General features: G+C 37.1%; 1 protein-coding gene across 2 annotated transcripts in view; it reads right to left on the bottom strand.

Moving 5' to 3' along the window:
* The window catches only part of Pdgfd (platelet derived growth factor D), a 223,241-nt gene that overhangs the window by 17,846 nt on the left and 191,571 nt on the right, over positions 1-13,824 (bottom strand). For both annotated transcript variants that reach the window (XM_005329088.5, XM_005329087.5), the window contains exons 4-5: positions 11,774-11,836; positions 6,892-7,090 (exon numbers count right to left, since the gene is read on the bottom strand). In XM_005329088.5, coding sequence (XP_005329145.1) covers positions 6,892-7,090; positions 11,774-11,836 — 262 coding nt within the window. The remainder of the gene's footprint in view (positions 1-6,891; positions 7,091-11,773; positions 11,837-13,824) is intronic.

The raw sequence follows: 13,824 nt of genomic DNA on the forward strand, positions 1-13,824 counted from the left end.
TTATCAGGCCAGGCTCATGTCATGGCTCTCTACTCCCAAGATGCCACAGAACCTTTCTGAATTTATTTCTTTTACTACATAAAATGAGAATAATAGTAGTTTCCTGTCAAGAAATTTAAGCACAGGTCCAAATCCTTGCTCTCAGGAGGTACCCAATGTTATTGTTACAGTGAATAAAACAGATGAAGTCAGAATCATCACCTATTTTGCAGTTGGTGATGATCAAGGGAAGGAAGGTCATGGCACCTTGATTTACATCACAAGGTGATGATCTGTGTGTTCATGTAAATTTCATGGGACTTAACACTGTTCTTTGCATGTAAAGATACCTGAGCCAGATTTCTCAACCCCAGCAGTTCTTGCATGTGTGTGCACTGTAGGACCAGGGCAGTGTCCTTTACTCCAGTGGGTCACAGAGCAAAAGGATTTTATACTGGTATCCCCATGCTTCACAGAAAACCTGGTTACAGAAAACACAAGGCACACACATTCACTTTTAATAAGAACCGCTGTTCTCCCACACACTAAAAGTGACCTACGTCTTCCCTCTGCCAAGTGACATTTCCCATCAATCTATATGTGGACATAGATGTGCCTAGATGGGAAGGAGAACTCTGATGAAATGTTGGGTTAGGATAGCCCCAAAGATGGGCAACCTCATCAAGGAGAAAAGAGAGGAGACACTCAGAATAGAAGGGAAATGTCCTTTTACCTTTGGTGAGATTTTCTTCAAATATTGTGAGAGTGTGCCTTCCTAGACACATGCAACATCATAAGAACAAGATGGTTTTATTAATGTTTACTTGGACACTGAGTGAGTGGGGAATCTAGATACTTAAAAATCATATGGGTCATAAATACTGGCTAAAGTATAAGGGGAAATACTGATGCCAGAAAGTTTCTATATAAATAATATCCCAGAAAAGTTTAGTACTTGGCAATAATTTTGTAAACTTTTAATGAGTGTACTGATTATGCAGATACTTAAAAATGACAAAATTTGGATACAATGTATGAGGTTCCCCAGATTACTGATGATTATCTTAGAGCCTTAAACAGAAGAGAGCAGAGGAGTTCAGAGAAATATCTTGGTTCTCTGCAGAGCTTTGCAAGCAAATAATAATAATAGTAGCTGTCATTTATCAAGGTCCCATTAAGTGTGAGATATTCTGTTATTATCTACTTCTAACACAATTTCGTAAAGTGTTTATGATTATAGCCATTTTTTAAAATGCAGAAAACAAAGGAGGTCTGTGACTTCTACAAAGCTACTATTTTAGGATTTGCGTTAGAATTTTATTACAAGTTTGCTTGATTTTCAGGTCCATGATCTTTGCACCACAGCATTCTTCTTTCTTTTGCTCTATTTATGTAAACAACTCTAATATTCCTAAAACTTGATGCATAACACATGGGTTCAGGAAACCCCATGAAACTAACCCTATTTCAATAATAAAAATTAGAAATATAAATCCACTGTGGTTTGGTGTCCCCAATACCTCTGCCTGTTTAATTTAAAGAGAGGCAGCTACAGAGTGCTGGCATCTCAAGGCTGATTTAGCCAGTTCATAACTGGTATCTGTCAAGGGCTTTTTGAAAGTTTTCACGCATGTATCAAATAAGAAGAGAAAGTTATAAGCACTTAATTTCTTTCTTTTTTCCCCCAATATCTTTTTAGTTGTAGGTGGACACAATGCCTTTATTTTTATTTATTTATTTCTATGTGGTGCTGAGGATCGAACTCAGTAAGGCTACCTGCGCTAGGTGAGCACTCTACCAGTGATCCACAACCCCAGCCCCAAGCACCCAATTTCTAAAACATATATATGCCTTAATATATTTTGAAATGATTTTCTATATTCTAAATCATTTTGAAAAAGCAAAACTTGTCTTCATGTGGTAATCATGCAATGGCAAGAAAAAGAAACAACAGTACATGATTTTCTTTCTTCTTTTTCTTCTTCTTCTTTTTTTTTAAGTATTCTGACCTAAAAGAATTCAGAAGCAATTTAAATCATATCTTGATATGAAACATATTTATGTCACTTGTTCCTCAGCTTCTTATGTCAGTTATTGTTATTTACTTATAAATAATTCGCAAATTAGAGTCAAATGTTTTAGATCTTAGACCAAACTGTCATATGAAAAATAGCAGAATTGGTATTAGATCCTCAGAAATGGGTTAGTAACTGGAAATATCTAACCATTTAGAGTGCAAAATTCATACATCTCAAACCTCATTCATTGTTATTAATTGAATATTTAGAAGTCTACTACACTTAATATTAAAATATTGACTTTTTTTAAAGAGTGGTGTACATCAATTTTAGCATTGTACCTAAAAATGAAAATTAATTGAGAAATAATGCATGTCACTAATAACGATTTTGTTCATATTTTAATCACTACCTCTAAACTTGCTCCCCGCTTGCCATTGTGTGTTGGATTTTCAATGGCAAACACATTTTCCATTCTAGAAAGCCAAGTTCTGGTATAAGCAAAGGAATAGGTTTCACACTGTTATCTACATAAATCACCTCCCAGTTACTGTCCACTCTAGTAAAGCTCAGGGTTGATTACTTCTTAATTTAGAAACATTGAAATTTTTGCAGTGAGCTTGATGAAATATACACCTCCCTCAAGTTCATAGGTAGAGCTTCTAAGTGAATCATAGTTTAGCTTCAGTTCGAACTACAGGGCTCATGCCATGGCTTAGGTGGTAATTATGCAGCTTCTAGAAAGAACATCCATATAATTTTACCTAATTTTGTGCAAATTTGCTATACTCATTAGCATACCCATTAGAAAAAGTAAATGAAACTTGAACTTCAAAAAGGATTTTTTTTTAAACTTTTGAGCATCTTTGATGTTAAAGCAGTAGGTTGAAATTATTGGCAAAAATTGGGTTTTGCAACTCAGTTATCTAGAGATTGCAATTACATTTGCTATCCTTCCCTCCATTACCCCCTAGGAAACTGAAAGCTGGATATATTAACTTGTTATATTATCTTCAGTCCAGAAGGTTTTATAGTCAAGTTTGAGCTTATCTGTTACTTGAGAATTTTATAAAGTAGACCTTATGCATCAAATTTCTAGCTTAACATTGTTTTCTCTCTCCTCCCCAAACTCTACTCTTGCTTCTCATTTTCAACTCTCAAAAAGAGAACTAAAACATATCATTAAATGCTCTCTTCTATCAAGGGAAAAACCAGAAGCAAAATGCAAAATTTAATTTCAAAACATTAACTCTTTCTGGTTCATTGTGCAAGTTCTTTACCCAATGTGATCTTATTTCATGGTTTATAAATCTCTGTGTTTTATATATTCACACTCAAGTGTCTTAGAATCCTGCTCTTTAGAATTATGAAAAAAAATGCCAGTTTTGATCTGTCTGGGCAAATCAAAATAAAAAATGCTCACCAGATTAATAAATGACAAGCGTGTTTCTGCACGACATCATTAAGCCATGACATTGACAGTAGGGAAGGTTTGGAGACATCTGATGGGTTCCCATTATTCATAGCTGCTTTTCTGTTTCACTTTATTCACTGTTCCCTTCTTCAAGTATTAGGACACAAGCCATAAAGTTTGTATTTTTAAGTTCTAAAAGCAGAAAAGACCAGCTGAAATATTAAACCTGGCTTCCCTCGCTTTTGTGACATACACAGGTGGTTCATCATTAGAAGAATGACAAACAAATCAGCACATTTATACAAATGCAGAAACTTGGCAGGGTTAAATGAAATGGTACAAATCTGCCTTCAGGGCATTTTAAACAAATGGCTAAGAAGTGAAACCTAAGCCAACTGGGGAGAGAGATGATATTTACTCTATCACAAACATCAAGTCAAATGTCACCTTGAATGTTCTTACAAGGTTATTTCAATAACCAAAGACATTCTTAGTGAAACTACACTCCTTGGCCTATGGGGTGGATTCCTGTAAACTTTAGAAATACACTGGGTTAATGGTAGAGTTCAGTGGTGGAGCACTAGTTTGGCCTGAACAAGGTCCTGGGTTTGATCCCTACTGTCTCTCTCTCTCTCTCTCTCTCACACACACACTATATATGTGTGTGTGTGTGTGTGTGTGTGTGTATATTTGTATATTATATATATGTATATATATGTATATACACACACATTTTATACATATATATGTGTGCGTATATTTATATAGTTATAAATTTAAGCTATTAATTTCTAAAATACCAAGTGTCTTAATACTGGATGCCTCAACATATTTATAAATAGGATTAATATTCCTGCCCCAACTCCCAGAGAGTCTGAGTTCTTGTGCCTGAGGTGAGCAGGCATCTGTATCTCTTTAGTGTTCATCATATGGTTGAAGTATTCAGTCAGAGTTAAGACCCATAGGAGGTCCTGGGATCACATATTCCCTTAGAGAAAATGCAAAGGTAGAATGACAATGCAGCAATAGGATATACAGGGTGGTGTGTCCCAAGAGCTCCTAACTCTCTGGGAAGGGTAGAGGAGCATCAGAAAGACAGGAGAGATAAGGAGGGTTTCCTCAAAAAAATGCAGTGGTTAAGATGCTTGAAGAAAGAGTTGGATCTCATTATTGTTGAATAACCATTTTTTTTTTTTTTTTGGATACTGGAGATTGAACCTAGAGGTGCTTAACCATTGAGCCACATCCTCAGCCCTTTAAAAAAATTTTTTTTTTGTAGTTGTATGTGGGAGACCAACCTTACACATGACTGGGTCACACTCCCTGGCTGGGTGCTGAGGCGCTCAGTCACAGAAATGTGGTCAGTGTCTTGCTACAGCCCCATGGGTGGAGCTATGCTCACCTGTTCCTTTGTAATCTAACCCCTTGCCCTGTTTAGGATAGAATCTTTCATGGAAGTGCCTTGTGTGTGTCCCCTCCTCTAACTGTGCCCTTGGGTGTGGCCTACCCAGGTGTCAGTCAACCTGCTGACAGTACACATCATGAAGATAAACTCAGCCCCCTGAAACCTGACACCGTGCCTCATTTGAATAGCTTCCCTCAATAAAAGGTGTCAGCGTGTGCTCTCACTCTCTCTTTCTTTCTGCGGACCCTTAAGGTCAGAGGAGCCCTCACAGCGACCCCAAAGAAAAAGGTATTTGTGTGTCTTTGTGGTTATTTCGTGCAGCCCAGTTAGCCCAGTTTAACTGGAGTGACCCCTGAGCCTTTTAGTCGCAAAACCCGGCAGTTGTATATGGACAGAATGCTTTTATTTTATTTTTTATTTTTATGTGGCGCTAAGGCTTAAACCTAGTGCCTTACACATGTGCTAGGCAAATGCTGTTCCACTGAGCTACAGCCTCAGCTCCTCTCAGCCTTTTTGCATTTTATTTAGAGATGGGGGTCTCACTGAGTTGCTTAAGGCCTTGGTAAGATGTTGAGGCTGGCTTTGAACTCTCAAATCCTCCTGCCTCAGCCTCCCGAGCCACTGAGATTACAGGCGTGTGCCACCGTGCCTGGCTGTCCAATAACATTTTAAATATTTTTCCTGGGGTTTTCAAAACGTGAGAATATTTTCCTTTCTTCAAGTTGACCTAGTAGAGGCCCCAATACACCACGCTTTACAGAGAAGCAATTTTTGCTTTGAATTGAATCCAATCTGAGCTCTGAGGAGGTTCATTTGGAGGGTCACAGTGATCTGCACCTGGCATATCTCCATAACATCAGAGCCCCTGTGACTCTTTTGTCCCCTTTAACTGTGGATTTTAAGTATAAAGGATTTATGACCTAAGTTATGAACAGAAAGCCCTGGCAGGAGTTTACTGGTCATATTGGCTCAAATGTTCTGATTGATTATGTTAAAGCAGGTTCAGTTCTTAAAAGTACCCTTGATATTACAAAGTATGGGAAATAAGCCATATCTTAGCTAAACATCTTCACATCTAATGATGCAAGCCAGCCTTGTGAGACTCGCTAGTTTAGATTTTAATGACAAATCTTATCAAATAAAGCAAAGATAGAACAGACTAGAAATTATTTTATTCAGCCAGAGGTCATTCATGTCATTTCTATATTAATTAATTTGAGTCATATATTCAAATAAACATTCTTTTCCTAAGATCATATCACTTAGACATTTATTTTTAGAGTTCTAGTATTATTGTTTTAACTCATGATGTTTTCTCTGCCTGAATGTTCCCCTCTCTTTTCTCTTCTTTCTATTTTGCTGAAACTTCCCATTGAACATATGCTCCTCCAAACTGTCCCATGCCTTCTTTTCCTTTCACTTGAGACATTTACCTTTCATGTATGTGAACTACCTTGGTACTAAGTACATAGTAGATCTTGACTAAAAATAAATAAATAATAAATAAATAAAAACGTTTGGACTGGACCCCATATATATCACATGCATAAAGTTAAAAATCTTCCAACTGAGTTTTGGCCAGGGTTTTAATAGGTTACTCTCCTGCCAATGATGCCAGTTCTGGATAATGCCAACCCTCGTCTCTGACAGAAGGGCACGGTACGTTATTGCCGAAGCACAGCCAAGTAGGGAAGAGACCAGGATGCTCACTTTTCTTCCCGGTGTTAACTAGCCATGCAATCTTGACAAGTTATTTGCTTCCCCTGACTCTGGTTGCCTCAATTGTAAAATCAGGGCTAGTAATGACTTATTTATCAAGAAGCAAGAAGCCTAAATGTTTTTCATAAGGACTCCAAACTATTACAGATCTTTGAATCAAACCAGTTTTAGTCATAGACAAATACAATTTGAGCATAATACAGAACTTCATTTGAAAATGCTGTGAAACATATGTGTGATAATGGATTGACTATAATCATGTGTTTAAAATGAATTAAATGTCACATCATCAATTCTCACTTATTGTTAACACTTCTATCCCCCTTAGAAAGAACCCCCAAGCCTCTGTTTCTTACCTTTTGATTTCCGTTCATGGTATGATCTGCCTCGATAATGAGGAGTGTCCAAATACAAATTCTCAAGATCATCTTGCCATGACTCTGGATTAAAGTGCTTGAGCAGATCTTCCACAGTATCAAATTCTGCAACTTTTTTGTCCAAAGCCTCCACAGTAAGAGCAGAGTCCGTTACAGATGAAGAGCGATAAGATACCCCCTAAGAGTGACACACAGTTCAGTGTACTCAGAAAAAGTCCAATGATGTGAAATTCAACACTTATACAGCTATATGGAAGGAACATATACAGGCTCATGGTTATAATACATCATTTGTATAAATAACATGCAAAAGCAATCTGGCACCATCTTGCCTACTCTAAAATAAGAGCAATGAATTGGTAAAAGACAGTCATTCACTTTTTGGAAATCAGAGCTAAGCTGATCATAGAACTTCCAGTTCATTTGAACTGTAAACACTTACAAAGATATAGGCTGTGTGAAAATATAAAAGTTAAGTCATCAAACTTCTTGGTTCAAGGTCCCTAGTCATCCATATATCAACTAATTATGGTGAGAATTATAATTGTGAACTCCACCCAAGCAAGTTTTCTTAATTCATTCTATTCTCCCACACTTAGCCTCTGCCCCAGGTCACCTAGCCTTACAGATATTGTGTGAGCATTGTTTCACTAGACTCTAGGGACATTTTGATAAAATTTTTCACTTTAACCAATTTATTTACTGTCAACAGGATAATTAGCCATGCAACTCCTTGACTGACAAGTGCAAGATTCACAGGGGAAACTTATTAAAAGGGGAAAAAAAGTGCTGTGGCTTGCTAGTGATCCCAGTTGTCATTAAAAAATTCCTGAATATTCTTTAAATGAGGAATATAGCACCACTGGAAGACTGGAAAGGATTATGTATTTTGCCCTGGAAATAAAACATCCCCACATAAGGTTTCCAAGCACTTACTTCACTAACCCTTGTACAATCTGGAGGTAAATGAGCCATGATTCAAACATCTCTGTAAAAATTCATGACCCATTAACAGGGAAATAGAGAGCACACAGCCTCAAATGTTTCTAAATGTCTTTAAAGAAACTGCCAAACAAATAAGATCCCCCAAGGGCAAATAGCTCTTATCACTAAGGGAGAATGGAAATTAATGAAAACTTGCTTTCCTGAAACTTAACTGCAGTGTCCTATCAAGAAATAATATGCACTATAGAGTCTCAGACAGCCAACCTCTCAAATTATATTCTCACTCTCAGGCCATGTTTCCTTTCTTTAACCACTCAAGGTCCAAAGGCTGGTAAGTGATTTGATGAACCTGAAAGCATTTAACTACCATGAGTATAACACAAAAGTAGTTTTCAAAGATGTCCTGCAGGTAAAAGGAAGTGGGGGCAGGAGCTGGGGAGTAGGGTAGAAGGCATGAGATGGTTTAATGACTGTGTTGGCCAGATTGGGATAGACATTCTAATCCTAGACCAAACTTTTTCTTCCATGCTACTTTCATTACTTTATATATATATATATATATATATATATATATATATATATATATATATACACACACACACACATATTTCATTACTTTATTCTATATATATTCATTTCTATATTCTGCCCAGGCATGTTCAGATAATCACTTATCTTTGTCATATGTCACTGAAGAGTTTAGAGATTTGTTAATAGTTCTACCCATGATAAAGACATCTTCTATAGTCATCTTGTGGATATGACTCTCATCTGTGTGCTGCCATATTTGTTCCTTCTGTTCTTGATAGGTGGTTCTGTTCTTAACTCCTTAATCTAGCTGTGTGTGTGTGTGTGGGGGGGGGTTAGCCTTGACAGAAGCACCTAATTTCTGTCTTTCCAACTCTCTTGATACGACATGCTAAGGGTAGATAACACTTATAATGCCAAGTCCCCATCCAACTCATGTTGTTCTAGATAATTTAGTCTATTTGATTCATACTTAACAGATGATTTATAATTAGCCTTGTATCAAAAAATTAAAGTGTAGGAGTTCAAAACTCAAAATGAGCTGACCAAAATTAGGAGCATGATAACACACAAAAGCTTTGAAATTAAAATGCTTTCCTCTGTTTTGAAATAAAAGTTGGGATATAAATCAAGTCATTCCCACAAAAGTGAAAGCTTCTTGTAACAGCTCTGGGGAAAACAGCTGCAAGGAGTTTTCTGGCACAGCCCTTAAGAGTGCTTGGAGTATAGTATGCACCTAGATATTGAAGAGAAAACTCTGAAGTTACTCTCAGTCCTGAGGGGGAGAGGGAAGTCTAATCTCTTCTAATATTACCTGAAGAACAAATCCAAACCATAGGTAAAATACAAATTTGTCCTTATAGATGGGCTGTTTGGGGAAGTTGATGGACACAGTGATGATAGTTAAAAAAATATTTATGAGTCATTAAGGGAGATAATGAACACACAAGAATATTTGTTTCTGAAGTAAATATTTAAAAAGTATTTTTGAGATAAAGAGCCAATTGGGTGTGCCTCCTTCAGCTGCACTATACATTTAATTTCTTTCAGTGTTTGTTATATATTAAAAAAATACTTTCTAAAGTTAATCAAATTCCTTTAAAATTATAACAATTTGTGAAGAATACTCTGTAAACTCTTTTAAACAAAAACAAAGTTGGTTTATATAGAACTTAATGAGAGGTCTAATAACCCTTGATCCTACTCCAGAAGGTTCTTGAAAATTAGGTTATTAAAAAAAACAAAAAAGCTATCTCCTTTTTGATCTTCCAACAGGGCCAAGCAACACCCTTATAGATAAAGCCAAAAATTTCCACTGGATAGGGGCTCAGGGATAAACTTTCTTAGATATTAAATCAGAGGAGCAACCCCTCTTTCTGAGTACCTGTGCTACAGTTTGGATCTTGAATGTTCCTATTATGGTTTAGATATTAGATGTCCCCCAAAAGCTCACATGTGAGACAATGCAAGAATGTCTGTAGGTGAAATGATTGGGTTATAAGAACCTTAACCTAATCAGTGCATTAATCAGCAGATAAGGATTAAATGAGTGAAAACTGTAGGTGAGTAGGGTATGACTGGGGGAGGTAGGTCACTGGGGACATGTCCCTAGGGTTCATATTTTATTCATGGTGAGGGAAACACTCTGCTTCCTGCTGGCCATGTTCTGAGACACTTTCCTCTACCACAGTCTTTCTCCTTGATGTTCTTCTTCACTTCACGCCCCAAGGATTGGAGTCAGCTCTCTATGGTGAGACCTCTAAAACCAGGAGCCCCCAAATAAACTTTTCCTCCTTTAAAATTATTCTCATCAGGTATTTTGGTCAGCAGTGAAAAAGCTGGTCTAGAATAGTTCTCCATATGTTAAAGGCAGCCCCCAAGGGTGGTGCTATTGGGAAATGGTGGAATCTTTAGGAATTGAGGTCCTTAGATTGTTGGAGATCTGCCCCTGAAGGGGACCGTGGGAATGCAACCCCTCCTCTTCCCTTCTTTTGCTTCCTGGCTGTGAGGTGAGTGGTTTTACTCTGTCATGAGCTCCACCATGATGTGCTGCCTTGCTCCAGGCTCAAAGCAGTAGAGACAAATGATCAAAGACTAGGACCTCCAAAACTGAGAGCCAGGCATTTTATTACAGTGCTGAGAAAAACCACTACCACAACCTGGATTATCCTTAATTAGTCAAACCTCCTTTAAAGTGTATTCTGCATGTGGTGGAGGAATAATTGGACAACTCTGAGCTATTATACATAAAATGCTTGAGAAGTTGGAAGATCCCTTGATACTCCGTTTTAAAAGCTGATGCTGGCATTTACCTTGAGTTATTAGCCTCAGGCTGCCACTGCCCAGCCCTTCTGTTTAGCTTTATTCTATTTTGATTTTCACCCATCTGACAAGGATCACATACTCTGAACTAGGTTCAGATCATACATTCTGGAATGTTCAAAGCAAACTAATAAAACATTCAGACCACCATCTGAGACCTCACTGATCTCTTGATCAGATGATGTTCTATCTAGTTCAGCAGCCACACCGGGTGAACTACAGTCACAGAATCCATAGCTGAAGAAATCCTGCCAAATGAGTGAATTTAAGAAAATCCTCAAAAGAGAGTATATCAGTGTTGAAAAATAAATCAAGCCTGATTTGGCCACATGGACCCACTTTAGAACCAAGGACATCCTTTCTCCATGTTCCTGACCTTTATATGAACAACTGCATTTATTACATTGTGTTTTGTTGGTACATAGGTACTACATGTAACATTGGTGAAAATAAGTTCTACTTTTTCTGTGCAGAGTAGATAAGGATACAGAAAACTGAGAAATGACTAAATTTGGAGGAAAAAGAAAAGGGGTGTGAACCATTTTACAGCCTCAGGGTGAGTTATATTTTATATACAAGTCAAATAGAATACTGTATGCAGCTGATTTGTGAAACTACTCACCTGCTTACAGTTATCTTACTGTAAACACTGGGATTTTTCAAGGCTGAAATGACCCTTGAAGTGCAAAGGTTAATAGCTTCTCCTAAAATATTCAGAAAGCCATTTCAAAATTACCCACTTGAACTGGGGCCACAAATCACTTGGATAAGTCTGAACAGTCATTTTGTTGAAATGCTATTCTTTGAAATGGACAAATAGTTAAGTCATTGTCTATTCCAAGTTCCTACAATGGTATATTGGCAATTCCTGAAAGTCTTTGTAAAAGGCCCAAAGCGGTGTCTGACAGAATGCATTCTAACCTGATCAAAATGGAAGAACATACCCTGCCTGAGATATGATGTAGGGTCAAGAAACAGGTCCTTAATGCAGCTGGAGTCCTTCTGGACTTGACTTTAGCTGTTGCATCAGTTTCTTTCACTGGCAATGGATTAATAAATTACTTACCGAGTTCGAACTTGTGACCGATTCCCAGTTGGTGTCTGAGGCTTCTGCAGGTTGGAAATCTTTCTAGAAGGCAAAGGAACATTCATGTGCATCAGTCAATCCTCTGTATAACTCATTATGTGCAGGGTTTCAACAACTTAGCATTCTGAATCTTCTTCCAAATAAGTGACAGCAGAAAAAGAACTACCTTTTTAGTGAACAGGTCACAATTTTTCATCTGCTCACAAGAACCTTCCTCATTCAAGACATAACCAACTGTATCAACATTCTCTTGTAAGTATTAGTGAAAAAGAAAATGGGGCACATAAAAGCTCATATTTCAACTGGACCATCCACTGGTATGTGACCTCAGGTGATTTCCTGAACCTCTCCATCCTCCCCTTCTTCCTTTACAAAGGGTTGATATGAAATGCTTAAACTTCAGGATTGTTTTGAGAATTGAATGTATTAATTATGCAATTATATAGCTGGCACCTAATAAAGTGCTTAATAAAGAGTAAGAATAATAATTATCATTATTGATGCTTGCTTGGTTTAAACTAGATTCTGCACCATGTTTAATCCTGCCGGCTAAGGTAATCCACAATATTGCTGATATTTTCAAAGATAAACTAACTTCCATAAGCTATTCCTGACCCTTATAACCAAAGTAAGGAAGAAAGGAAGGGGAAAAAATGGCCATGGGAGTGACCAAGTACTACCTACTGAAGGAAAGATGATCAAGAACAGTTCTAAGAAGGTTGTCTCAGACAAGTCTGAATAAATTCAAGATAGCAATGGATCTCTAAGTCAGAAATTTCTCCCCAAAGGCAATCTTGTCTCCCATTTGTATGTAACTTTCATGAGAATTATTCAAGCACCAGTAAATTAAAAAAAAATATATGAGAAGAACTGAATCTACCACCAGTCTGTCCAGGGAGTTGGAAGAATTCAGAGATGACGCTGAGAAATACTCAGCCACTCAAATATGACAGCTTATTTATCTAAGTATACTTACTATATGAGAGCAAAGTACCAGGTCTAAATTTCATTAACATTTTGAGAAGTTGGAAGTGCATTTGTTAATTGCTCATGATGAGATTGTTTTACATATAAATGTCTATGTCATAGAAAATTTTAGCTGTTTACCAACAGAGAAGTGAGTCAAATATGGGGTTTGAGGAATGAATATACATTGAAAACTGACCAGATACTAGATATCATTATAAATATTCTCAATCTCAGGGAAATATGTCTCTGCACTCTGAAAAAACATAATATATATTAAATAAACACTAAATCCTCATAGTGGAAGGATGTATATGAACAACAAAGGTTAGCATTGATGAGTTTTCATAATCAGGTGAGACTGAGAAGGAGAGCAAGCAGTCAATGGCTTTTCTATGTCTTGACAAGACTATACAAAGTGAGGATATATGCCAGGTAAATTAATTCATTATCCATTATTATAACAAAATATCTGAGGTATTTTATAAAGAAACAAGGCCTATTTAATTCACAGCTTTGGATGCTAAAAGTCCAAGATTGGATAACTCCTTCTATCTGGCCTCCTGTGAAGGTCAAATGGCATATGGTATCACAATGGAAACGTGTGTGTGAGAGAAATCACATGGCAAGACAGAAGACAGAGAAACTGAAGTCCCAAGAGAAATACATTATTCCCCCAGTGACATGATGACCTCATAGTAGGCCCCAACTTTTAAAGGTCTTAAAACCTCTGGATACCACCACATTGAAGACCAAGTTTCCAACCCTTGAGCCCTGGGGGGTCATATTCAAAACACGTTCAAGCCATAATTCTACCAGTTGAGATAATGACACAAGCAATTCTTCAATCATATAATTTTCATTTTCACTGGTTCATTTAATATTTGTTAATCACATCCCATGTACTAGTGTGCTTTCTAAGCTAAGGTTGAATAACAAGGAATAAGCAATTTCTGCCCTGAAGGAGTTAAAAATGCAAATATATAAACAGGTACAATAAGCTCATGCTCTGATACCAGTCTAATCAGTATAATACAAAAGATCCACAATTGTACTTCTATGAG

This window comes from Ictidomys tridecemlineatus, chromosome 4 (genome assembly GCF_052094955.1).
Source record: "Ictidomys tridecemlineatus isolate mIctTri1 chromosome 4, mIctTri1.hap1, whole genome shotgun sequence".
Lineage (NCBI taxonomy): Eukaryota > Metazoa > Chordata > Mammalia > Rodentia > Sciuridae > Ictidomys > Ictidomys tridecemlineatus.